General features: G+C 33.9%; 3 protein-coding genes across 4 annotated transcripts; 2 read left to right on the forward strand and 1 right to left on the reverse strand.

The window, feature by feature from the left end:
- The first annotated feature begins 3424 nt into the window (after positions 1–3424).
- Positions 3425–8090, forward strand: LOC107875747 (succinate dehydrogenase subunit 7A, mitochondrial). Its single transcript, XM_016722572.2, has 4 exons — positions 3425–3665; positions 3779–3847; positions 5624–5726; positions 7710–8090. The coding sequence occupies exons 1-4, from the start codon at positions 3612–3614 to the stop codon at positions 7781–7783; spliced, it is 300 nt and encodes a 99-aa protein (XP_016578058.1). The 5' UTR covers positions 3425–3611; the 3' UTR covers positions 7784–8090.
- Positions 8091–9001: 911 nt separating this feature from the next.
- On the forward strand, positions 9002–11162 carry LOC107875746 (40S ribosomal protein S18; the record flags this gene model as incomplete). The annotated part of the gene is given in 4 exon segments (XM_016722570.1): positions 9002–9083; positions 9164–9324; positions 10488–10676; positions 10812–11162. Coding segments are annotated over 4 exon segments (459 nt in total). The 3' UTR covers positions 10918–11162.
- A 4974-nt stretch (positions 11163–16136) lies between these two features.
- On the reverse strand, positions 16137–26497 carry LOC107875744 (histidine protein methyltransferase 1 homolog). 2 transcript variants are annotated; one of them, XM_016722568.2, is made up of 9 exons: positions 26401–26497; positions 26269–26309; positions 20886–21060; positions 20739–20801; positions 19844–19910; positions 19614–19714; positions 18360–18404; positions 16653–17123; positions 16137–16558 (listed from the first exon to the last, which is right to left on the reverse strand). In XM_016722568.2, exons 3-9 carry the CDS (start codon positions 21015–21017, stop codon positions 16388–16390), a joined length of 1050 nt encoding a protein of 349 aa, XP_016578054.1. In that variant the 5' UTR covers positions 21018–21060; positions 26269–26309; positions 26401–26497; the 3' UTR covers positions 16137–16387. The 2 variants fall into 2 exon arrangements, with proteins under 2 accessions (XP_016578054.1, XP_016578055.1); XM_016722569.2 differs by having other exon boundaries at positions 26133–26423.
- Positions 26498–27950: the final 1453 nt, after the last annotated feature.

Raw genomic sequence — 27950 nt, forward strand, 5'->3', positions numbered from 1 at the left:
ATATATATATATATATATATATAAAGTGAGTATGCTACACATCACAAACTCTTGGGCCAAGTTTGAAGTATCTAGATTTGCACTCTCAAAATTGAAGTGCACTTGCCAGTTTAGGCCGAGTTGACTGTTTGCTTAGGTATTATGCCTAATATCTATGCTGAAATGATTTGTGATTATTATTATTATTATTATTATTATTATTATTATTATTATTATTATTATTATTATGTGTTACATTGGTTAATTACAGTAGTCACTACATTAAAGGAGAAATTTGTTGGCATGATGATGAAAAATGATGTTAAACTATTGTTTTAGTTGGTATGGTAGGTGTCATTGTTTTCTGGGGAGACACTATTGGAGCTGTTCATATATGTTAAAGTCTTGAAAAGTGGTCAGAATTATATGGTAAATTCTTCAAGTCATCAAAATTCTTGAAGGAGAGAGAAGCAAAGTCCATTCCATTGGTAAGAATCAGCATGTATATACAATATACAGTTGATAGAACTATTGTTACTTTTAATATATTATTCACAAAATTAAAATTATAATGCATCATCCATAGTTATAAGCTTCAACTCTCAGCAAAGAATAGAAAATAGAGATATTAGTTTTGGCTTATTCTTACCATCATAGTAATTTAGTTCAGTTTGTGGGGACTCTTAGTTATAAGTACGGATCCAGTATTTCGACAATATGGTGCATTGTTATGAAGAGGTGGATCCAAGATATAAATTTGAACATTTTAATCTATAATTTAAAAAATGTAATGGTTGTAAGAGCGAAAAGATTAAACTGTTCAAATGAAACGCATGGAACGCATTAGTTGTTGCTCTTACTTTGGGAAGTCAGGGTCGGTGAAGGACAATGATTCATTGACTATATACTATGGGAAGTCAGGGTCAGCGAAGGACAATGACTCATTGACTATATACTGTATCATCAACTATTACTAATCTTGAGTTCTTTTGTGATAGTTCTTTATTGATTAATTTCATCACCATCTGTTCAACTTGGGACTACTTATAACTGTCTGTTGGCAATTGTGTGCACATTTTGAAGTCTGATAGCTTTCTGCTTGTTTGTTTGTTTTCGTAACTGAGAACATCATTTATTGTTGTTTTCTTTTATAATTTTTGTTGGTTATATTATTATCTGTCCTAAGTCGGAGGTATATCGAAAACAGTCTCTATACTTCATATGAGGTAGTGTTATGGACTACATACACTTTACCCTCCCCAAACCTCACTTTGTGAGAATATACTGGGTATATTGTTGTTGCAGAGTGCTCCTAGTTCTACATCATCAGCGTCAAGTGCACGCGTGTGAGTGATGCATTTGCAACTTTAGATACTGAGGAAACAATAACTTGATTGACCCTTGTGAATGAATCTCGCTAGGGGGTGCCCTTGTAAAGACTAAAACCGCGTAATACTGAAAATAGTAAGGGTGCGACAATTACTTATTTTGATATCAAAATTAACCTACCAACTTTAGGTATACCAAATTACGTAGCATATTTTGTGCAGTCATATATTCACCTCCAACCATCTTAATGCGTCCAACAGATTAGAGTACTTTTCTCTTTATTTTTATTCTATATTTCTATTGTTTAACTGAAAGACTTTGCATAAGAGTTCAAATAGTTAGAAGGTAATCTTAATGGTTATTGCCCTCTTTGAGTTAAAATGGAGTTATGAGATACTCTTTGAGGTGATCTCAGTTTGGTTGCAGGTGATGCTAAAACTGGAAAGTCTAGCTTGATTCTGACAGACGCTATTGAAGCTTCTCCACCCAGTGCTCATCCGGTGTTTCCACCTACCAGTCTTCCTGATGATATTTGTCCTGATAAAGTACCTGTAACTATTATTGATACATCTTCTAGGTGCTCAAACAAATTCCTTTCTTTTAACTATAGTTCTTTGAAAAAGTCTATCTTTTAACTACTGTGTCTTGTTAACTTGTATTTGTCTCTAACTATTATTGATACGTCTTTTAGGTGTGGTAACAGATTCCTTTTTTTTGAACTTCGTTATTGTTGGTTCGTTGGCTAGTAATTGTGCCTGTGATACTTGTTAACTTGCATAAACATTGTGTCTATAGTTTTGTGAAAAGATGTTTATTTTAACTGCTCAAAATATGTTCTTTTTATTTTTCATGGTTTTGTATATGTTATCCTTTGTTTTGATCCAGTTGTCGTCTATCAGACATGGCTAATTCAAGCCTCAAGCAGTAGCCATTAACTGAGAAAACTTGAGCAGTAGTCATTAACTGAGAAAATTTGATAAGGTGGTTATCAAAATAAAGAAAAAACAATTAACAACATCAATTGAAAAAAAAAATGAGGTCAATCAATAAATCAAAAGAAAATTCATCTGAAACCCTAGATCATCATCAATTGTAAAACATATAAAACTTTTCTGTGTATTGACAACTGTGTATCGGTGTGCTAACAGTGGTGAAATAATTTTTGAATTGCAATTAAGATAAAGATAAAGAGTTAGAATAACTTAATTTTAAATTCAAATTCAAATTAGATTAGGATAAATACTAAGAGATGAGATAACATTCCATTTCAATTTTCATTCAAATTCAAATAATATTTCAATTTGTTGAAAGAAGATAAGTTCTTCATTATCTTTAATTTTTAAAATATAATGCATATTTATCTTCTAATATTATATTTAAATTAAAAAATTATTTGAAATCAAATCATATTACTTACCATTTACGTATGTACTACTACTGCCATTTTTATTATTATTATTATTATTATTATTATTATTATTATTATTATTATTATTATCACAATTGTCAACACTACTACAACTAATTATTATTATAGATATAGATTCCCTAATATGTAAATAAATTATATTTAAATATATTTTATAACATTTAAATTTTATAAAAGATAAGTTTGAAATAGTATATATCTATTAGAACTCTTTAATTATTAATTTCTATTTTTAAGATAATGAAAATCTTTTTTGTAAAAGAATAATTTATTCAAATTCAAATACTTAATTTTTCAATTCAAATTTTTTATTACAGTATTTTTAACTTTGTTTTAAAATATTTTTTAATATTATCTTAAAAATTACCACATGGCTATTTTAATAGCTTGACACATGACATCTTGTCTTGCTTATGTTTTGCTTTTATATATATATATATATATATATTTTTATTTTTTTTTCTAAATTTTGCTAATGAGATATATCTAAATGCAACAATTTTTTTTTTCTAATGAAGGTATGGGAAGGGAAATAGAGGATGAAATTACGAATTAAATCTTCACCAATAAAATGAAATAGATAATCAATTAACTGAGCTACAAATATTATCGATAGTAATTACTTGCTTTGAGAAAAGAATCTAACTACATGAGTTACTTTCAGGATTATTCTGTACAAATTGAAACATCAAGGGTCTTAATAACCCTTTTATTAAAAGTCAAGTAGTTCTCCGTAAATTGCATTCTCCTCCAAAACCCCCAAATTCACAAAAAATACAGCAATTTCCTCTTTTGTGCTTGTATCGGGTGACCCGAATCATCATCTTCTTCATCTACATTTGCTCTCTAAGCTCTGTTCCATTCGTGAAGAACAATGGCGTTTTTGCTAAACAAGACATCCTTGTCTAAGCTTCGACTCAATGCTCAGGTATCTGTCATTTCTCATTTTGAGTTTTTTTTTTTGTATTTATTTTATGTGTTTATCAAGTGTTCGACGATTTGTGCCAATGAAATAAATCTCTGTTTTAAATCATACTGTAGAAGACTGATGAATCATTGATGCTGTCACGACGTGGGATCCATATCGAACCTGGCGCTCGCGAGAAGGCTGTGAGTACTTGCACTTTCCCAATCGACCTTGCTTTTTTTTTTTTTTTTTTTTTTTCACTTCAAATATCTAATTTCACATTTAATTTAGATTTGAATGAAGCCTTACTTCGGATGGACAATCTCTGTTTTTTTTAGTATGAACCTATCCAGGACAAGGTGGGTGGTAGTGGCTTTGATAGAGGACAAAATGTGGGAGGTGAGACTGAGATTGTTCAGTCATGTGAAGAGGAGGTTCATGGATGGCCCATTGTGTAGCTGTGAGAAGTTGGCCATGGATGGTTTCAGGAGAGGTTGAGGTAGAGGTAGACCGAAGAAGTATTGTGGAGAAGGGATTAGTCACGGCATAACCCAGCTGTAGATTACGTAGTACGTGACCTTAGTCAGAGATTATGAGGGAATGGGTTAGGGTAGAATGTTAGTGGGTAGTTAGAGTGTTGTGTAGCTTATCATGTCGTACTGGTAGTAGTATTCTTTAGTTTCATTTATTTGATTTTTTGTTTCTTGTACTTTGATTTTTGTCCTATTTATAGTTACTGTTCCTTTTAAGAATGCTTTGTCATGTTTTTGGTATTATACTATGGCTTCTTCCTTTTTGTTGAACTGTTTTGTTATGCTTTCTCTTGAATTGAGGGTCTATGGGAAATAGCTTCCCTACCTTCCAAGGTAAGGGTAAGGTCTGCATACATACTGTCCTCTCCAGACCCCACTTGTGGGATCAGACCGGGGTATGTTGTTGTTTGGGGAGCCCATGATTTTTTTTGGTAGGGTTTGAGTGCTTTTTGAAGATTATTGTATTTTGTTTAGGTTCTCCTTTTTCTGTGTAAACCACTTATATTGAAAATCTTTCCCACCACATCTAACTATAAAAAGAAAAAAAGGAATTCTGGGATAGCTGTGTGTGTTTTTTTTTAAGAAAGAAGCTGGACATATATTTATAGAAGATCTGAAAAAAATTTGAACCGATAAAGAGATAATGGGAGCTGTCTTCTAATTGTTCTATGTATAAGTAGAACCAGTCTAGCTGATTGATTGATACTTTGTTGTAGCCTCAAGGTTGATGGGGGGCACAGATTTACTGTATCCCAGTTAACACTGTGCTGATAACCATCAAAGTTCCAAAGTAGCTGATTTGTTCAAATCACCTTATCAGAAAATATCTGATCTGTTAAAATCGTTTGGTGTAGTTTCTGTTAAGTGAGATGCTTATGAATTTTAAATATCATTGTGAATCATTTTAAGATAAGAGGTTGTTTGTCTATTTATCAAGGGCACAAGGTGTTGCAATGGTAGTAATGAGAAAACTACAGTTACATTCTTTCTTAGTGTAGTGGAATGCTAAGAAGAAAAAAGAATGTGCAACATGACATTACACAGAATGTCTTCCATGTTACAGCATGTTAAAGAAGTATCAGGTGTATTTCCTATAGCATGGTCTACAATGTTTTCTTTTGGGGGGTTTTTCTCATAAATAGACTTTTCATGAGACAATCTATATTTTATCTACTCGTGTGTATGTTGCTTGTGATGGGGTTGTTTGTCAAATCCAACAGTGCATTAGTGCCTCCAGGCGTGCTTGAGAGGTGTACACACGTTAGAATGAGCATGAGCTTTAATATTTCCATGTGCATGATTTATCCTGGGCAAAATGTTGTAAGCTGCTGTTTCCATTAGTAGGATTTCCTTTATTTGAACTTGCTTAATTGTTTCCATCAGTATCTTTTTCTTTTGCTCATTCTGGTTTCCCCACCTGCTTTATCCATTCTTATATTTTGGCAGCTCTTGGCAGCGGATCCCTCCTTGAAACGCTTTAAATCTCATAAACAGAGTGTGCGAACTCTCAAAAGGGTGGGAGATGTTCTAACTATTGTTGTAGTAGCAGGTTTGCTAATCTCTTCACCAAATATGTATTCACTTTATTTATTTTCTGTGCATGTAGCTGTAAAGGGAGTAAAGGTATATACTGCAGAGTGGTGAATTTATTACAGTATTTTCTTCATGCCATCCCCTTGGCCGAGCATGCTCTTCAAATTGAGACATGCAGGCCAACATTGGCTTGAGTTCCCGTTTCTTTTGGGGTTGGGAGCATAGTATCCGTATTAATGTCACAGAATCTATTGCACATGCAGTAATCTGTCATCTCTGACAAATTTTGGTACTATGGAACCCAAAATTTATACCGTGATTATTTCATCCAATCGTCAAACCAAACGAGTTCTAAGAGCTATTTCATTTATTAAGTTTGTTCCTCCTGCACTATGTGCTGAACTTCCTTCTTTTTTGAAAATAATTTTTTTTGAAAGTTATGCTGGCTTCCCTTCTTTTATAAGATAGTAGAAAGATTGCTGTCTTCTCCTTGCCCTTTTGAGATGGCCTATGTGGCCTATACATGAATTTTGTGCTTGATAGGGACATAAATAAGAGAAGTGCAGGACAAGAATTTTGTGCTTGATAGGGACATAAATAAGAGAAGTGCAGGACATGATAATCTGGAAGCATCGTAAAGTTCCGACTCTAAATTATCAAAAGAAAAAAAATTAGGGAGACAACTCTGTCCTTCCAATTTAATTTCTGACTAGACTGTGCCTCGGGGGCTTGGGGCACTTTTCAAGGCACTGAATATATGAGACATAAAATGTGATTGTAAAGAAATAGTCAATGTAGGTTTTAGAAGCAGAAGAAGGTGGTTAAAATATATTCCATTTCAGTCCCATGGAATAACAGCTGGAGGATTTTGAAAAGCAGTGCAGCTTTCGGTCACCAGCTAGCGACTGTTGCTGCCTCTTTTTTTCCTTTTTCAAGAATATGGTGGTTGGAATGTTTGAATATAGTGCTTCAGATTCTAGTGTTTATTTTTCTTTTTTTCTGGAGAGGAGGAAGGAGGGAAACTTGGAAAGGAATGTGTGATTGTTCTGAAGGGCACAATGTATTTATCATGTCAATTCAATATGATTCTTTTCAAAAGACTGTGAATCTCCTTGTACATTTCTAATGAAGTAAGGTTTCTTATGCCCTTCTTTTCTCCAACTTCTAGAAATGAAAATATGAAATGATCGTAGGTGTTGGGATAACACAATGGGTTTTGCTTATTGTTAACTTGTGGCTTGTTATAGATGTCAGAGCCTCTAAACAAGTTGGCATGAGTATAATACCTGTCACTAATAGTTTTACTACTCTGCATTAGTCTTTAGTTGTTGAATGTCAACGATAATCAGATTCATCTCATTGGTTTCTCAGTCATATACGTGAAAGCCATCGAAAATGCTTTAGAACCTTCTGCTATTACCTATTATCCCCCAACAAAGGAAAAAAAGAAAACTTTAAAGCCTTCTGCTATGTTGAGTTTACATCCAGATCTTGTTCAGACTTCAAAGGCTGTATGGTCTATGCAACATCTGATAGCCGTCTCCCTTTGCTGCCCGTAAGGCTACATGATCAACGCTGTTCTTGATATAATTTGCTATGATCAGTATCCAGCCTTCATAAGTATTGGCTTCTCTTTCATATTTGAAGCTATTGATAGAATATTGGAAGCTTCTGCACTGTTGATTCATATCCAACTCGTGTTATTCACAGGCTATTAATTACGTTCTTTGCTGCATCTTTTTACTGTTTAATTTGCTGCTATTTTCTAACTTCTGAATCCGGAAAAAACGGTCGTACTTGCTTTTGTATTGAATACTATTATTATCTTTGGAGCAGGGTAATTCCTGCTTCGAGGGATGTCTTGTGTAACCTTATAACTTCCTGCTGGCTTATTTTGCCTGCAATTTATATATTCTTCTTCTTATAAGTTTCACCATTTTCTATTGATTGCAAATACTTCTGAAACCACCATTCTGATATTCCTAATCTATATTTTCAGGATGTTGTTATGAGATATATGTGAGAGCTGTTATGCGGGAAGAAGCAAGGAAGCAGGCAGAAGGAAGCGCATAATGCAAGATCATTCTGTTTTTGCTTATCTTCACTGCCTTCAATTCTTCGAAACATGGGAGAGAATGGGATAATGGTGGACTATCTAGATACTAAGTACATGAAACTTGTGTTTTGATTTTTGTTTGGGTTGGTGGTATGAAAATAAGATAGCTCCAAACAGTCGAGGCTGCATTCAACACCAAGAACTTTGCATGCAAATTTTGCTTATATTTTAACTTAGTGATCGAATGCTCTAAAATGTATGTGATTCCTGGTGAGATTTTCTCACCTTCAATTATGATGTTACTTTAATGTTTCTGTCACAAAAGATGGACCTTCAGATCCGGGAAGTAACTTTGGTTTTTAGATGCACTAAGGCAACTGCCATGTATTAGTTTTGTTCCGCTAATTGTAGTGTCCGTCACATCTATGCTGGTGAATGATGCTAAATACATGGTAGATCTCTGGGGGAGATAATCTGATTGCTAAATGAGATTGGTCCCAAATCAAGTAAATATTGGTGATGAGTATATGCCAACAAGTCCCTCTTGACATCCAACTAATCAAAGATTTATAGAGAAGCATATCTCAAGGATTAAATCTTTGATAATTGTTGGGAAGTGGATAGTAATTTCTTATCCTTAATAAGATTTTTCAAGTTTGAGCTTCTTTATCTCTAATGTGGGATTTCTTGGCATGACTCGGTTGGGAAAGTGAAAGAGTAGATGTGTCACTTGTGGAAAAATAACGATACTTGAAACTATATCTTTGTGAGCTCAATGTAAATGGCAGGAGGAAAATCTAATAAACGTTTTACATGTGATTGTTATAAAACTAAATGAATAACCTTATAGATCAGAAGCGGTATTTTATTCTGAGTGATTATATTTTCTAAAACTTTGAAGGTGAATTGAATATCATTCCATTGTTGTTACACAAAAATCTTTAAGTTTAACTCATTATTATTCTTATGATTTTCAGGTTTTTCGTTTAAGCATTTCCTAATTTTAGAAGGGAAATTACTCTCATCATTGCTAATTCATCCCATGAAGGATTTTAATGCCACCTCAATTTCTATGGTGCAAAAGTGAAATTCCTCGAACTTAAGAGACTCAACTGTCACTATTCCAAAACCTAATGCACTTAAAATGCAAATCACCAAATAGCATCACTAAATGTCAATTACCAAACTGTCCTTTTCCGCCTATATATAAGCTGAAACTGTTCTACCATCGCTAGGGTTTTCTTAGAAGTTCTGCATCTCTTCACCAGCGAACATAGCAGCCGCACCGCTGAGCAGGAATTTGAAACCCTTATCATGGTAAAATACATATGTATTCTCATTGAAATCTGTATGTTTGTGTGTTTAGTTTGTTGAATTGTTTTTGATTTTGTGTGCAGTCGCTGGTTGCAAATGAAGATTTTCAGCACATACTTCGTGTGCAAAACACGAATGTGGATGGTAAGCAGAAGATCATGTTCGCTATGACATCAATCAAAGGTATCGGCCGTCGTTTTGCTAACATTGCCTGTAAGAAAGCCGATATCGACATGAGCAAGAGGTTAATATTTTCTCCTTCCTTGATTTGTTCCTTATATATTATGTAGTATTCGCTCCTTATTTATTATGTAGTAACTCACTTTGAAGTTATACTTTCCAATTTGATAATGTAATGAAGCTCTAATTTTGATCTCATTGTATTTTTGGGGGTATATATTAGCTTTTAATCGTGATGTTTATGTATTATTGGTGTTTTCTGTATTGTTATTTTTTGTCTGTAATTTTGGATTGATCTGTCATTTTATCTCTCTCTTTGATTATATATTTTCATTATAGATGATGCTCCCCAAAGCTTTTGGTAATGCATTTTTTTCTCGCTATTTGTTGTTGCTACATTTGATCTGTTTATCTTTCTACTTTGTTGTTTGTCTACACTTATTTTGAGCTGAGGGTCGACCCTTCAAAGGTAGTGGTAATGTCTTACCCTGTTCGCACCCCCTACGTGTGGGATTACACTGGGTATGTTGTTGTAGGATGCTCCCTTCTTAAATGAAAGTGAAAGTGGATGCTTAAGGAATCTTGATTGTAATATGGTTCTGGATTCTGAAATTGATGATGAGGAAGATAGCTGATTGTCTTTTTGTTATGTATTTAGTGGAGGGAGCCATTCATCTACTGCGGGTAGACAGATAAATTACAACATAACCTGGAGGATGGATTCACTCGGTTGCCACTAAACCCTGGCACTGATATAGTAACTGGACTTTACGTTAGCCTAAGTAGACATATTAGGGATTTTGTTCTGTCCGGAGGACATTTATTATGCTGTCACTACTGCTTGTCAATTTGAATTGCATCAAAGCTCTCGTTCGAACTTCATCTACAAGAATTCTAAACAAGAATGCTATTATTTTACAGTGTTGAGGAAGGATGAGTATGCTTATTGTCTAGGAGAGAGCATGTTTTTATTAAGCAGTAGAAAAATTATGTTCACATATATAGATGTCTCGAGTAATGTACAGACCTATTAAACTAGTACACAGGTTTAAATGATACAGCAATAAGTTTAATCAGTAGTTGTGAATTCTAAGTGCCCTTTGAATCTTTTGTCACGTAATGTTTTGCAGCCAACTTTTTAAAATCTTTTGTGCTGTAATATATTTTCCTGCTTTGATATGGTAGTTGTTGAAAGTTTATCTTCTTCTACCACTCTCTTTTCTCTAGGGCTGGTGAACTTTCTGCTGCTGAACTCGACAGCTTGATGGTGGTTGTCGCTAATCCTCGTCAATTCAAGATCCCTGATTGGTTTTTGAATAGGCAGAAGGATTACAAGGATGGGAAGTTTTCCCAAGTCACATCGAATGCTCTGGACATGAAGCTTAGGGATGATCTGGAACGCCTGAAGAAGATCAGGTTTGTCTTCTCTACTTTTGTTGTTTTCATAGCATTCATTATATTTGAAATTCTTAATCAGCTACTTCAGTACAAGTATCGGAAAACGTTCTTTTCCGTGCTTATCCCTGATATCTTACTATCGTATGGTGGCAGGAATCATCGTGGTTTACGTCACTACTGGGGTCTTCGCGTGCGTGGTCAGCATACAAAGACCACTGGTCGCCGGGGAAAGACTGTTGGTGTCTCCAAGAAGCGATAATCACCTTCGCCTGAGCCAATTTTGCATGTTTTATGCATATTTCTATTTGATATGTGATGAGATGTGGTTTAAATGGAACTTAGCTTTATGATTTTGTTGAATGTAATGGATTTTTGAGTTCTATAGAGAGCAGCATAGCATTGCTTTTGTAAGAATGTATTGTCTGCACTTGTCCTTGTTGGCAACGAATGAAGTTCATTTTTCAGACATTTTAATCTTTTATTTGCTATGAATTTTTTCTTCCATCTGCTTGACTAGTTTTGCCATCGGATGTGCATTGTTGTGTGGAAAATTTTCAATTTTATGTACTCTATTTTATGTGAACCGCGGTGAAGACTTATAAGAATGAGGAGTTGGGAGGGTGCATACTGTGTATGATATGGATCAACTCCTTTTATTTTGGAAATATTATTTTTTTTAAAAAAAAATAATTTAGATTAATTTCCTTAAAAAGCTAGAAATCCCATTCAACTTTGCTGTTTCTATAATAGAATGGTGGGTTGAAAGCAACTCCAAAGTAATGCAGTTTTGTCATTCGAGAAGATTAGTTATTGAGACTATTCTATGCTTTTCCAGCCGAGGGCTAATCGGAACAACCTCTAGGTAGGTCTAAAATCTTCACACGCCTCCCCATACTGCATTTGTGGGAGTACACTTGACAATGCCATACTTGACCATGAAATAAAGGTCTTCTTTCGAACCAATCAAAGAAATTATAGAATATAGATTAGTGAGCCATTTCAATCAGGCAAAATTCAGAAATAGCATACTTATCCTCTTAATTATGAGATTTATAACAACAGTTTTATAATTATATAATATAGCAAGTTGTATTTTGTATTTTTGCAAACTGTTGCTACAAAAATACAAATACATATGATTTTTACTGCCCTTATGATTGATACGTATTTTGTATTTTTGCAAACTGTTGCTACAAAACTACAAATACATATGCTACAAAATGTAATTTGATAAAAATATCGTTATTTTTTGTAATTTAATACTTAAGTATGCTACTTTATGTATTTTTTCCAATTAAGTATACTATTTTTATAAGCCCATATAGCTTCTTGAGGGAGGACACTCAGTAGGGAGCACTCTAGATAACACCAATTTGGCATATTTTGTGTTAGAAATGCTACGAAGAGGACCATAAAAAGCAAACAAAGGAGACACTCTCTGATTTTGTTTTGTACCCAAAATTACGATGAAGAAACAATATGATTAAAATACCGTGCTAATTGAACTACATCAAAGATACTAGAACTGTAGCCGATGACATAACCATGTTGTCACTAATATGCAATAATTCTTTCCATATTTTACTTAAAAAAATACATGCTAAACTTTGTGCTAAAATACAAATTAGTGAAAAACCCAAGGTATGGCCTCTCCCCCACGTTGTACCCCACAATTTGGTGCTATCTAACTTTCTAGTCATCTTATTTATCCTCTTGATATCTGAGGCATTAGGCATATTACAGCTTATTAGTAAAGAAATAAAATTATCTTTACTCGTCTGTTGCTTGGAGACGTTATGAAGAGTTTTTGTTTTACCCGGCTTTCCTAGGAGTTTTCACTCTTTGCAATCGAAAGTGAGGGGAGCTTATCATCGAAGCAATCTTTTTTGTCTTATGAAGAGTATATATTTAGACAACATCAAAATATAAATATTAGTATGCACAATTTTATGTGTACACTACGTTTGATTTAATTGAGTACGCATATATCTTAGGACAAATCAATAATGTGCTTGTTTGATTGAATAGGTGAGCCAGATGGAAGCTGGACTTTTGACTGCTAACGTGAAAAATCACAATTTTGTTGGGGCCAAATTCTGAACCAAAAGGGGTCAAAGCTAACACTTGTCGTAGTTCCGTTTGCTAGCTAATAGATGTATCAAACTAGTAACATTATGTTTTTTTTACTTTTGCAGTAGTTGAGTTTTGGAAGCTTTAGAACTACAGAATTAGAAATGTAATGTAGAATAAAAGAAAAAGATTATTCAATTAGACCCAATAGGGGAAAAAAGTAAAATAATAAGTGAATGTCGAAAAAGATCATGCGAAATAGTTTAGTGTGTTGGGTACTAATATGTGGCAATTTGATTTATGTTTCAACAATTAGGGTTTTGACATGGAGCAACTCCAGTTTACTGAGGATATGATCCTGAATAGAAAGTTATAGAGGAGACGAATTAGGATAGAAGGTTGGTTTGAGTTTAGAATGTTGTATCTTTGGTTGTGTTAGTTACTTTGGAGAAACTTTTTTTTATGGAATTATTGGATATGTTAATTTCTAATGTATCTTGTTCTTTTGTTATTCCTTATATAGATTATTTTATTTTGAGTCGGAGGTCTATCGAAAACAACCTCTCTATCTCACATCTGAGGCAGTGATATGGACTGCTTACACTTACCCTCCTCAGACCCCATTTGATGAAAATATACTAAGTAAGTATGTTGTTCCTGTTGTTTTCTAACATATAGGGTTTGGGGTCCCTCTATTGTAATCATGAACTTTGCATTTTCTTCATCTTTTTCATATCACCATGATTACTGGCGTGTTCATGAATTACATACTATAAAAAAGGGATTTCCACTAGACACCCTTGTATGCACTTGCATTTGTCTAGCTAGCCTTTTCTTCGTTTTGATAGAATTTTTACTTCTTCATTTCCTTTTCAATGAAAACCAAAGCCAGTCTGATGTTGTTCTTGTTCCTTTTACTTTTGGGGGCTGAAGCTCGAGATGGGGCTTGGACTAGTCCTGTCACAAGAGGATTTAGAACAAAGTTAACTGAACAAATTTCAGGGGAAAGTAAGACAACTGAGGATTATGCTGGAAACCACAATGTTTTTGATGATGTCTATAGACAACATGAAGATATTCCAAGTCCTGGTGTGGGAAACTGATCAACTCTAATCATCCCAACCTTCAGACAACCTTTGGTCTTATTAGTACAACAACAGTAATAATATACCCAGTATATTCCTACCGTTTGGTCTTATTAGTACATATACATATATATACTTTTTTTGATGTTTGTTTCATGTACATTACATTAGTCCATATGGTGTATTGTACTTGGTGCTTGTTTTTTTTACTGGGCTAATCTATTATATTTGCCATGTATCACTTAATACATTTGAATGTTTTTCCTCTTATGTACATTTTTACAGAAATATATATTATATATATAATGGTACTCATGCTGATGGTTCATTTGAGCTCTTACATTATTCATCCTACTTTTATACTACTACTACTTCCTTGGGATCATTGAAAGATACACCATTTCTCTTTGCAACTCTATATTATGTTTTGGTTGAATGTAGGTTTGTTTAATATATACTTACTCCGTCTCATTTACTCGTCCCAAATTTTTTAATTTGATTTCTCATTTTACTTGTCATTTTTCATTAATCAAGACAAGATAAATTTTTTTTCCTTTTTTACCCTTAGTATTAATTGTTTTTTTCCTCAAATTAAAATGTAACCATCATTTAATAGGGATATATGATAAAATAACCATTAATTGTTTTTCTTAATCAATGTACAATGTCAAATTGGGACGAATAAAATGGGACGGAGGGAATATAATATTTGAAGCAAATCCAGATTTGAAGATAGGGGTGGCATTGTTATTTTTAACATAGTCATGTCAATTATTAACTACATAATTTGACATACAACTCTTTTAAACTTAAAAATTGTAAAAAAGAAATATGAGCAAAGTAAAAACTTCAAAATGATCAAATGACATTAATATGGTACCAATCTCTATATATAATAAAGGAGAATAGTCTAACATGAACTTATGTCAAGTGGCATTTTGAAAACTAGCATTTAACAACAAAAAATTATTTTTTGTTTATTTAGTTATTTTATGTTAATTCTATATTTATTACATCTCTCTATATTTAATAATGGAGAATAGTCTACCATGATGTCATGGGAAGTAACATCTTAAGAACTAATATTTTACAACAAAAAACTATTTCATAGATTATTTAATTATCTTATGTTAATTTTATATTTATTTCATATCTCTATATATAACAAAGAAGAATAGTCTAACATGCGCATATATATATATATATATATATATATATAATATTAAAAGTGTGAAGAACTTTAAAAAGGTGATTTAAATTTTTTACTCTTCATTAAAACACTTTACAATAGACAAAATCGTGTTTTCACATTTTTTCTCCAATTATTATTTAATTATATATATAATTTTGAATCCTAGAATATATAAGTTAGGACTTTAAAATATGGTAATGGATTAGGACTTTAAAATATGGTAAATTTTTTCTTAAATCAGGACTCCTATTTGTTTTGTAATTTATATAAGTTTAATTTTCAACATTTTTATATTAATATATATTGTCCCATCCCATGCATGTATTTTATGTTTTCTTCAACCATTGTAATTGTCATCCTCCAGGTTAGTATGTTATTCTCTCTCTTTAATTTTTTTTGAGTTGTTTTTTCTTTGTATAAATAACATAAATACCAACCTTTTAAAAGTAATTACACTCTCTCCCACTTTTTTAATTACTTTACTCACTCTCCCTATTAATATACATAACATAACCGACATATACGACATATACATAACATTGTGTGTATATGTTGGAATTTTTGTAATATGTTTAGGGAGTTGAGTGATTTTAAGTTTAATACATTATGCATTATCACATTTATTTTGTTTGTGGATTTTGATTTCTAGGTTTGATATTCTCATATGTTCGAATCTAACAACGTAATTATTTTTCTCATATACATATATATATATATGCTTATAATAAAATATCTATTTTAAAATTTTTACACTTTATTAAAAATCTTCTTAATAGATAAAATCGTTTAATTTTAAATAAGCAAAAATTACACGTGCAAGGCACATACAGCTAAACTAGTATATATATATATATATATAAAACAAAGGAGGAGAATAGTCTAAGAGCTCATGCGACATCTTAAGAACTAGTCTATAATAGAATGGTGGGTTCAAACTGTAATTTGAGAAAGTTAATTATTGAAACTATTATATGCTTTTCCATTCGAGGGCTAATCGGAAACAACCTCTAGGTAGGACTAAAATCTGCAAACACGCGATCACAGGAAGCTAAAGCTACATACTTGACCATGAAATAAAGGCATTCTTTCAAACCAATCAAAGAAATTATAGATTAATGAGCCATTTCAATCTAAAACCAAAATGCAGGATCATTACACCCATGTACAAACAACCAAGATATAATGTACATTTAATTTACACCTTCAAAATAAGGAAGAAAAGAAGGTCCACAAGCAAAATTAACTACACATAGGTAGACCAGCAGGACTCGAATCCACAGATAACTTGACTATCGTAAGTAACATAGTGCGTAAAAATAAACATTAGACAAATAAAATTTAGGCTGCTGAGGAAATGCACTGGTAGTGAAGTTGACGGTCCTTTATTTGAAAAAGAATTTCCAAATCTCTCTGTCTGTTAGCTCTTTCACTAAATGGGCACCAAAAACACCTTCCTCGTCGACCACACTTCTCAAATGCCGTGCTGCACTGTTAAAGCTCACATAATTCCTCTTCGCGGCAAGGTATATTACTCCATAGGGAGGCCTCAGACACTGGTAGGTTAAAGAAGTTGAGACCCGTTAAATGAACAAAATACAGGAAGCAGCAAGAAAATTCATTGGCATGTTTAAAGAGTTAAATGTATACCTTTTTTATAAGCCCATATAGCTTCTTGAGGGAGGACACTGAGTAGGGAAGTTCAGTTATTAAAATTACATCATACCCACCTTCGCCAGTGTCTGCATCATTAGCCCTCTCCCATGCTCTGCTTCCTGAGAGCTTCCTAGATCTCCTTAAGGAAGACTCCAGCCCCAGTATGCTCCCGTCTTGGCTACTACAACCATCCATGAAATCCTCCTCTGACAAGCTAAGGCTCTTTCCTGTTGGTACCTCAGATATATCAATCCTCACCACAGATAAGACTGTGGGGAGTTCCTCCCACTCCCCAGCATAGAATTGCACCACTGGAGCAAGAATTTGTCTTGAAGGAGTCAAAGGGCTCTCAGGTTGGCGGCTCTGCCTATCACGGGCTTGCTCAAGGTTTGCTAAAACATTAGGAATGGTGGTGCATCTTATAGTTTCTGCACTGAGGTCTTGAAAATGCACCGTTGAAGCTCCCTAACAAGAGGTTACGTTACATCAGTTTATTCGAGTTAAATTGAAAGCAAAGTTCCATGGAGCTATACCCATCAACGCTCACTAGAATTGAACTTGTGGTACCATGTCTGTATACAATAAATTTGTAAATGTTCCTCTAAGGTCCATATCTATGAGATGGATGTCACATAAATGTAAATGTTAAGATGGATGTACAGTTATAAATAATTATTCAACAAATGAAATAAACGCATTCTGCAGTAAGTGCAAGTAGCACATATAGAGAATAAAACATGAAAAGATTGCTCGACATGATTTGGTTAATTCCAACACCGCAGTATAAGTGTATAAATGTAACCATGATGATTGAAAGGCCTTATAAAGGAAGGAAACAGAACTAAAGTCTCTTAAAGGCCATGCAGAATAAACAGACGGTTGAATATAGAAAATAATACATATAGATGAGGAGAGTCAGCGATTTGTTTGCTTAAGTTAGGTTTATTAATTGCTATGAGTCTTCGAATCTTGTTAGAGATTCGTACCCAAATAGTAAAGTGGAGAAGTTGTAGTGTCAAGAGAACCTAAATTAATGATTATTAGAATCAAATGAGCGCAAATGGAGTATAATAGATAGTGATGATTCTTATAGCAGACTCTCCAACTAGCTTGAGATTCAGACTCATGATATGCTAGATTTGAACATATAGCCAAATTTCACCAAAGAAAAGAGGGGTCATAAAAGGAACAAGAAAGGAATAACAAGAAGGATCCCAGGATACTGACAAATGTGGGATTAAGAGATGAACATAACAACTAGTCCTGGTTTAAGAAAGGAATAATAAGTGAAATTTGGCCTGGTTTGAAGAAAGGAATAATAAGTGATATTTGTCCTGATTTGAAGAAAGGATTAAGAGATGAACATAGCAATTAGTCCTGGTTTCAATACACTCAAGAAAGGAATAATAAGAAGGATCCCGGGATATTCTATTGAGTTATGAAAATCCTGGTTTGAAGAGATGAACATAGTTTGGTGATGATTAGTGACGAATAGGATAATCAAGACACAACTTGTCAGAAATCAACTGATTTATTTCCAGCAGTTGACACCCTTCGTGCGCCTAGATTCAGTTTTAGAAATACTTCCTGAAAACTTTACACCAACACAACAACCTACCCAGCGCAAACACTTTATAACAATGAAATTCAAAATTATATTTGTCATAGATTTCTGCACAAAGACTACATTAAAGTTGTTACCTTCAAACAAGCGAAAATTCCAGGAAGCCCATAACTGCAACCAAGCTGAAAGAAAGAAGTCCATAAAAGAAAACAGAGTTAACTTCCACTATTTGAAGGGGGGGATACTGGGAATACAATTTTGAAGGGTTACTTTATCCTACAGCTATGAGGAGAGATGATGGACCGAATGACAAGCAAAGCTGCAATTTAAGCAAATGCTAAAGGCACAAACATGTCATTTAAACATCAAATCACCAAGAAATGTATCACAAGATCATAGATAAATATTTCAAGCAACACTAATGACGGTACCAAAATATATGATGGACTAAGACCCTATTCAGTACCAGCACTACCACCATTAACCAACAACAATCACCAGTTATTTCAACATGCTTTGGGGCTTTGTGGAAAAGTTTCGAAATGTTAGGCATGCAAGCCACATTGTAGGTGATTATGTGCAGAATATCACGTGCATAAATCTTTTGATGAAATAAGAACAATTCAAAAGGCACCAACTAAGTATGCAGTGCAGGGCCCCTAATATCTTGGAGGAAAATTATTATCTTTCCGAAAAGACTAATGCTAAGGTTCATTGGCACAAAAAGGATACCCTTGAACCAAGCTTTATGATCTTCTGCTTGCTCTAATCTTGTCCCATAATCAAGGTCCTCTAAGGTAATTTAAAACGCTTATACCAAATTCCAAAGGATCCACTTCTTTTGATAACCATGGTGTCCGGGCCAGCTTGCGCGCACCTCGACTAAATCCACAGGATACCTGCCACCTCCCACCAGCAACAGGTACCAGGTAACTCTGTCCATCAAGGCTAGAACAGATGGGAAGAAAACACCTAGTGTTTGTCTCTGCTAGGAATTGAACCTGAGACCTCATGGTGCTCATCCCAACTTCATTGAACAACTGCAAAAGATCCACTTTTGCAGTGACCATTTTGACGGAAGTCTGTGCAACAGTTAAGTTGATGGTATCCAAATGGAAACATAAAGATAATTTTCTTCTACTCTCTAACACATATTTCATAGAATATGTTGATACCAAGTCCAAAAACGTGCTACTAAACGATATTACATTTATCACATACTTCTTTGCTTAGCCACAATGCTCCCTGGATTTTGAACAGAACTCTTATGTAGATTGATCTAGATTCATCTAAATATGCATGCTAATTCATTGTTATACAACAATAGTGAAGTTGAGGTAATAAATGGTCAAAATGCATGTAAATCACACGAATAATTTCAGATGAAGTACCTCAAGTATCCTTTTGCCTCTTAAGCTTAATTGTCCATCCCGAATTTCATGCTTGAGAACATTAACAAGATCAATTGAGGTGTCCCAAGATTTCAAATGTCCTGTCGTGCAACAGATTCACTTTTGGTGTTAAACTAAATATCAATGCCCTTTTACAGGTTCTGACACCAAAACCTGTTATGAATTGTGTATAACATTTGGCCTATGCAGAAACCAGCAAGTGTACCTACCATCTGACTTTGAGGATGTTGTTTCTGAACCAGCGAATCCAATTATATCGGCGACACTGACTCTACCCTGCATAACATACAAACAAGTGCATTTCAAGTTACATATTAAAATCTTTTCGCAGCTGAACACTCAGGAAAAAATAGAAGAGATTTTATGCATATATATATTTAACCTCCTGATAGTGCAATAGCGATGCATGAATTTCTTGTCAAAAACAGATCCGACTATAGAACTATAATCTCTCAATTTCAAGAGAGACGGCCTATTTTGTAATATGAGGATCAAATTGACTGCATTTGAGATTCTTGGACATTGTTAATTCTTTTTTAAAAAAAGTGGTGTCTGGGACACCTTTTTCGCGTACCTCGACTAAATCCAAGGGATACCTGCCACCTGCCACCAGCAACAACAACAGCAACAACAACAACAACAGATGGCAAGCAACAACAACAGATGGCAAGTAATCTGTCCACCAAGGCTAGGACAAATGGGAAGAATCACCCAGTGTTTTTTTGTCTATGCTAGGATTTGAACCCGAGACCTCAGGTTCTTAATCCACTTCACTGACTACTAGGCCACACCCTTGGGTGCAATTCTTTTTCATAATTTGTTTTTACATATTTAGGAAACAATCAGGTATACAAAGACTTCCCAAAAGAAGATAACAATTTTTAGAACTACAAATTCCTAGATTGTTTCCTGTCATTTCACTATGTCAGACACCTTCTCAAAGACTAAGTACCGCTCTCGGAATTCAAATAAGGAAAGAGTTATGAGTCCTCATTTAAAGAGTAAGGAAAGAGTTAAGAATAGCCACCCATCCTTCAGACATATGGCCAAAAATTTCACTTGAAACAATTTGTATCGACAGAAAAATAAGTGAACCGTTTTTACCTTGAAGACATCGATTCCTTGCAAATCTGCAGTCTCGCTAACATATTTGTAGGGATGAGTGGCCTACCCAATTTAATGCACATGTTAGACTCAAGAAACCTGAAAAACAAAAAGGAAACTTTTTGAAACCATCTAAAGAAGGCATACCTTTGATGGAACTATCTCTACAGCCGGTGAGGGAAGATGGACATCTTTGTCGGATATGACTGACATGTGACACCCTCGGTCTTGAGCTATGAAACCAGGCAAGCATTGAGCAAGAAGTGATCGTGTACGCATTATAAACAATACTCGGTTTAATTAAACTCGCTGAAGAGAGAACCTGTAAATGGAGCCATCAAAATAAATAACAGTTCTAAACTTATCTTTTTTCTTTTCCAACTAAAGAGAATTCAATTTGGATTTGCTGGCCTATGGTAGAATTCATCCTGAATCCATGCATGGATAACAAAGCAAAGAGTGAAACTAGTACATTATATCATAAATCTTCTATAAGACTCTAGCTGTACGAGTATAGAGTGTTTGTATTTTTTTCAGAGAATTTCTTAGCCAGTAATACCTATCTTAAAAAGAAATGACACAATCTCAATGTGAAGAATGAAAATAAAATAAGTGTTTGCCTCTGCTGAGGATACTAGATAATAACATAAAGTCAAGGAAAAAGAAACCTTGTATGTTGATGATTTAGAACTTTTAACTAGAAACAATGGTGTTCTGGTTTATAAAGAAGAAGGATTGAGGATACAAGATCTTAGACTTCATAACAAATGTTGATAAGTCGCATTTATATGTGTATTTAGGCCTTTTCTCATGTTTGAGTTATTGAATTTTTAGTAAATTCCTTGCATATTTGTGTTGTTTTTGGTGATATATATATGCAATGGAGACGAAAAGAAATACACAAGATTTTAGCGATATATATGCAATAAATGAAGAAAAATTGCTGAAGAACAATTGGGTACGAAAAAGCCCCGACCATCGCAGTGGTCAAGTTTTGGTCGCTACGACGCTCCTTTAGAATTTGTTAGGCAGCCCTAACCATCACAGCGGTCAAATTTGACGGTGCAACTTCAGTACAAAATTCCAGCCCTTTTATTTTAGGGTGGCAGAAGGGGATATTAAAAGGGACTTTGGAGGCTACGAATTGGGGGAGGCCAAAAATATAAATAGACGCAACTTTAGGAAGAAAGAGGAGAGAAAAGAAGAGAAAACTCAAGATTTTCAAGGAGGATTCAAGAGATTTAGAGTTTCTTCTAAACCTTCTTCTTCTCTAAAACCTTCATTTATTTTAGGGTGAACATGATGATTTAACTTTTCTATGATTTTTCTGTGATGAAGAGGGGCGCGGATGCCCAGTGCGGACGTGTGAGAGGTGGGCTAGGTATGGATTCAAGCGAGGTAGAGGTAGACAGAAGAAATATTGGAGGGAGATGATTAGACATGACATGGAGCAACTTCAACTTACCGAGGACATGACCCTAGATAGGAAATTGTGGAGAAGGCCGATTAGATAGAAGGTTCACATTATTTCAGGATGTTGTATCCTTTGTTGTATTACTTGGTGAATCTTGTCTATGGTATTATTGGGTATGGTAATTTCTATTGTATCTTGTCCTTTTACAATTCCTTGTCTAGATTGTTTTATCTTGAGTCGGAGATCTATCAAAAACAGCCTCTCTATCTCACCTCTGAGGTAGTGGTCACCTCTGAAGTAGTGGTCTGAGGTAGTGGTATAGATTGCGAACACTTAACCTCCCTAGACCCCACTTGGTGGGAATATACTAGGTATGTTGTTGTAGCTGTTGTTTTCTTACTCCATTATGGAGTAACTTTCTCGTAGTGAATTTTGATGAAACCTATGATTTAATTAGTGAGTAATCTACATTTCATCTCATGTGTTTAATGGATTCCTTGAGCAGTTTATTGATTTATTAATCGCAAGAGATATATCAATTTCTTCATTGCTTTGATTGGGCTTAGGATAGTCCTTTATTGAATATTGATTCTATTCGTGCGAAGGGATTAGTATTTTGACTTTAGAATTGTCACATAGATATTCGAGAGAAATCTATTTTTCCTATCTATAGGGAATCGTTCAACACTACTTCGCATCTTTACACATCTTTTTCTTTCTATTAACTATATAACTGGAAGAATACAATGAATAGAAAGGATTAGAGGGATTGAATGTATTCACGCGGAACGTTCATACTTTAAAGAGGGTTGATGAAAGGTATTGAAACTCGTTAGTTTTTACATAGATGGATTCGTGACTCAACTCACTGATCTCCCTGATTTATAAACATTTTCTCTTATGGTGTCGGTACTTCTCTTTCCCGTCATTATTAAGTTTAAAATCAAATTTCCAAAATTATCAAATGTCTCAAAGAGTAACCAACCAATACTAGTTAGCATATTATAAGCCTAATCCTCATGAGAGCGACATTACCTAAAATATCTTTAACAAGCACGGGTTTTAGTGTTAATACACGTGTTTTGAGCTCGTCAAATGCCTTTTAAGTAAATGGTGGTGGAGATTAAATGGCAATAGGTAGGAGTTATAGAAGGAAATTATCATGACCAAGTATGGGAAAAAGGATCTTTGGGCCCCTGAAACAGTGATAACACCAAATAACATAGAATTTCACATTTAAGCTAGGAAATGGGAGAAGCATTGAAAATGGAAGACTGATGAATATCTTCCTTAGCCTACTCAACACCAGGTTATTCTTCCTATCTGTCCTAACCTTGGTGGTCAAAGTTACTTGATATTTGTTGTTAGTAGGGGGTGGTAGGTATCCTGTGGATTTAGTCAAGCTGCGCGAAAGCTAGCTCAGGCACAACGGTTATCTAAAAAAAATATGCGCTTAAATAAAGAGTCATGGCGGATGATTGCTTCACGTATATAGGATGGATTATGCGATTCAGAAGAGATATGATGATGGGGAGTTAGATGAAATTACTCAACCATTAAATTTTGTGCAGCCTATTTCCCTTGATGTTAAGGGGAAGAATTCTCAAATTTGGCTAGCGAACAAAATGGATACTCAACCGTGAAGAGTTACTACACTCTTCTAAAGTAGCAAGAAGAGAACTAGGAGTTCAATTGACCCTGGAAAATGCTTTGGAGAACAAGAGCACTAAGCAGTCTGTTTTGAATGGATAACTGCAAAGAGGATTGTCTAGCTCAAGCTGCTCTTCAAGAAAGAGGTTTATCTATCTGCAATAAATGTTTCTTATGTGAAGACTCATTGGAAACGAACAATCATCTTCTACTTCACTGTAAATTCCCTTGGCAGACATGGTCATGCATTCTTAACATTTTTGGAGTCAGCTGGGGAAAGCCCCTGAATGTGAAACCTTCTTATCTTGCTGGCAAGGAAAGTGGATTGAAAAGAGGAAGAAGAAGACTGCCAAAATATGCATCACGTGGACACTATGGTTGGAGAGAAACATTAGACGTTTTGAAGGCAAGAAATTGTATTCAGCCTTTGTGAAGTATAGATGCTTACAAACATTATATGTGTGGTGCAAGACTAGTCCAAAGGAAAGCCCCACTCTTATATTGGAGTATTTAGTCTTTGATGTTCTACCTGTGCCTGTGAACTTGTGGATTTCTTTGGTACTTTTTTATTGGATAACCGTGGTCGCATGGGATACCTGCCACCTCCCACCAACATCAGATATCAAGTAACTCTGTCTTAGGACAAATGGGAATAGTCACCTAGTGTTTTTTTGTCTCTACTGGGATTTGAAGCTGAGACCTCAAGTTCTCAACCCACTCCATAGACCACACCCTTGGGTGCAAATCTTTTCGGCACCTCTAGTTAGCTTATTGGTACTAGTTATCAATAAAATCCTTTATCTTATTAAAAAATGGTGTTCTAATTCATAAACTTGGCCATAAGATTCGAGATCAACGTATGGTTACATATGACTTCAATAGTATGGAATTCAAATGACACTAAAATTGAAGGATCACAAATAAAATAATGACAAAAAAGTTTAAAATTATAGAGGAACACTTAGAGATTAACAATTATAGTTGCAATTCATGTTAATTATATATGTAAAGTAAAATTTGTGCCTATGTATGGACTTGGTATTTTTTTTTTTGAATGACGTAAGTTGCTTCATTACCAGCATCAAGAAGATGCAAAGAGTACAAAAGTAGATACGCTAGCTCCAATACATGATAAAAGTTAAGACTCGGGAGCCCGCCACATGTATGGACTCAATTGTTTTGTTTCCAAATGAGCCATATTGTACCAATCAGAAGTATCCATTCCAATTCATTGTAATAATAGGAGAAAACAAAGAGTTGATAGGCGAAAAGGTTGCAAATGAGGACATTTCTGCTGTTCTACAGTAATAGTACATGTGCAGATATTAACAAATTAACTCAGCCCTTCTCTTGGATCGCAAGGACATAGAAGCAAAGTTGCAACCAAGTGTATCCTAGCAGTTAATGAAGTGGGTTGAGAACCATAAGATTTCAGTTCAAATCCCAAAAGAAGCAAAAACACAAATGGTGGGAGATAACAAGTACCACATAGAACTAGTCGAGGTACGTGCAACTGACCGATACACCACAGTTATCACAAGGAAAGAAAAAAATAAAGACTTAAAAGTAGAGTTGATTAAAGGCAAATGACAACATCTCCATCATACAAATCCTTAAGTTTCCAACACTTACCGAATTACACAATAAGTTCAAAGTCGAATCCAAAAAAAGAAGATCTTTTTCTTCTCTTTCTTTATCTTTTTCGAAAAGGTATATATTATCCTTTCTATCTTCCTTTCTAATTGCACAATGTACTATAGAGGAAACTTCTACAGCTCCTTAATTTTTTCCAATACTAAGAGATCATTTGGTACGAGGAGTAACGGTTAACTAATCTAGAATTAAATTTAGGATGAGCTCATCTCATGTTTGATTGGGTTAAAATTGTTGGGGTAACTTCTCCTGGATTAGTTAAATATCCCGGGAGTTGGATAACTTATCCGAGATCATTTGTTCCCCAACCAAACGAGCCATGAGAGGTAAAAACAAGCAACAACTGAAAGAACATAGCAAAACCAAGTCAAAACCAAAAATAGTTAAAGCCCTTTTTAGTCCTAATTGCACAATGCAAGACTACACAATTATACTATTCACCTCCAATAACACTAGGAACTCTATATGAAAACCCAAATGTAATCAAGAATCTACAAGGCACCAGCATATATGCTAACTACCCATATCTCCATTTTCATCCAATTTAGCGCAAAACTATTACCACCAAATAAAATTCCTAAAATTTCATTTCTAGAAAATTAAAAAAACTACAACAACATACACGATAAAATCCTACAAGTGAGGTCTAAGTAGGATAGAGTATACGCAGACCTTACCATTAGCTCGTAGATTTTGAAGCAACTACCAAACCCAAAAAAGCAAGAAACCCAAGACCCAAAATCCCAAACAACATCAAAATCAGCAAGCAAAAAAAAAAAAAGTAAATGCCGATTAAGAGAAATGGAAACATACCACAGTGAATTTCAAGAATAATCTGAATGAAGAAAAAAAATCTGAATAATCAAAGATCACAGTTCTGTTAAAATATATGAATCAAATAAAGGAAAAAAAAAAATACTAATACGGCAATTTCAGGGAATATACCATTAAGCTATAAATAAATAAATTTCCAAGTCAAAATAGGAGAAAATTCTATATATATAGTGTGTGAGAAAATAAAGAAGCTTCGATTTTCAGATTGAAGAGTCAGTGAAAGTGAATGTGCCGATTTAACCCTTGTTGATGTTTCTATTTACGGATATGACCCCTGGTCGGTGCTAATCTGTAACTGAAAGTTTTGGTAGTACAACGTGGCATTGAATTGAACACATGGATGACACGTGTGGGACTATTGTTTTAATGTTTTTTCCTTTTTCTCAAAAGATTTAATTTAAATTATTTTCTATAAAAGTAAGTGTAGGGGTCTAAATTTAATTTTAATATATATACTAATGGAACAAAATGTTTTTACCTAAAATAATTTAATCAACTATAATATCTCTCTTATTATCTTTTAGAGATTAACTTTTTATGCTTTTGATACTAAGGAAAAAAATTGTGTTCAGTTTGCAATTGAATTATAAGTGATTAAATATTGCAAAAAAAGAAAATGAAACTTTAAAAGTAAATATAAACAGATCAAATACTGTGAGTTATGGAATAGTAATTTTTTTTTACAACAAAAATATATTAGCGAAATTTTATGGATGAGTTTAAAGAAAATAGAGTAAGCATAAATTTTGCTAAAAATTACATAAATATACAACTTATGTTTTCAATATTACAAAAAATTCCAACTCCCTAAACATGTTACAAAAATTCCATCATATACATAGAATGTTATGTATATATCAGCTAAGTTATGTATATTAATAGGGAGAGAGAGTAAAGTAATTAAAAAAGTGAAAGAAAGTATAATTACTTCTAAAATAATTAATATTTATGTTATTTATATTAAATTGTGTCGTTTAGTCGAAGAAAAATTGTATCAATAATATATAGCATATGCAATGAAATTCCATAGATGAGACATAGGGAGGATTTGTAATCATCATGGTGTACTAATTTTTGTAAATTGTGATCCAAGCTTGTCGTATCAATGTTAGTTTCAGCTTCTTCTATTACCATGTTTTGTTGATTATTAATTTTTGTTCGTCCTTTAATGTCAATTACTTTTTACACCTTCAATTTCAAAATAAATGAATTATTAAACTATTTTTCAATATTTAAAATAAATGAATTGTTTATTCTTCTAGAGATATATTGAAAGTTTCTTTCAATTTTATCATTTTGATATAAAATTATATTCAAAGAAAGGAATAGAAATTATACGTGATATGAAATATATTATAAGAAAGGAATAGAAACTATGGGTAAGCCTTTTATTAATTTTTTCTTGTTTTCTGCACATTTTCATGCTTAACAAGGCTATTTATAGCCTAATTTACCTAATAAATTATTCAATAAGTGGAGAATTGAACCACTTAAAAAGGAGAACAAATGCATTCTGATTAGTTATCCATTTATAACAAAATGGATAGTGAGAGGGCATCCACTTTGCAACACTCCCCCTTGGATGACCATGTAAAGCAAAATTTCTTGAATACGCATTTAAGTGCTGTCTCATTAAAAACCTTACCAGGAAAAATTCAGTG

Source organism: Capsicum annuum, chromosome 6, assembly GCF_002878395.1.
Source record: "Capsicum annuum cultivar UCD-10X-F1 chromosome 6, UCD10Xv1.1, whole genome shotgun sequence".
Lineage (NCBI taxonomy): Eukaryota > Viridiplantae > Streptophyta > Magnoliopsida > Solanales > Solanaceae > Capsicum > Capsicum annuum.

Excerpts from the sequence above, each read along its gene's own strand:
- LOC107875747 (XM_016722572.2), top strand. The coding sequence starts at position 3,612 with ATGGCGTTTTTGCTAAACAAGACATCCTTGTCTAAGCTTCGACTCAAT. Across the intron at positions 3,848-5,623 it reads CTGGCGCTCGCGAGAAGGCT|CTCTTGGCAGCGGATCCCTC; the intron begins GTGAGTACTTGC and ends ATATTTTGGCAG. Across the intron at positions 5,727-7,709 it reads AACTATTGTTGTAGTAGCAG|GATGTTGTTATGAGATATAT; the intron begins GTTTGCTAATCT and ends CTATATTTTCAG.
- LOC107875744 (XM_016722568.2), bottom strand. The coding sequence starts at position 21,017 with ATGCGTACACGATCACTTCTTGCTCAATGCTTGCCTGGTTTCATAGCT. Across the intron at positions 19,911-20,738 it reads AAGGAATCGATGTCTTCAAG|GGTAGAGTCAGTGTCGCCGA; the intron begins GTAAAAACGGTT and ends TATGTTATGCAG. Across the intron at positions 19,715-19,843 it reads AACATCCTCAAAGTCAGATG|GACATTTGAAATCTTGGGAC; the intron begins GTAGGTACACTT and ends GTTGCACGACAG.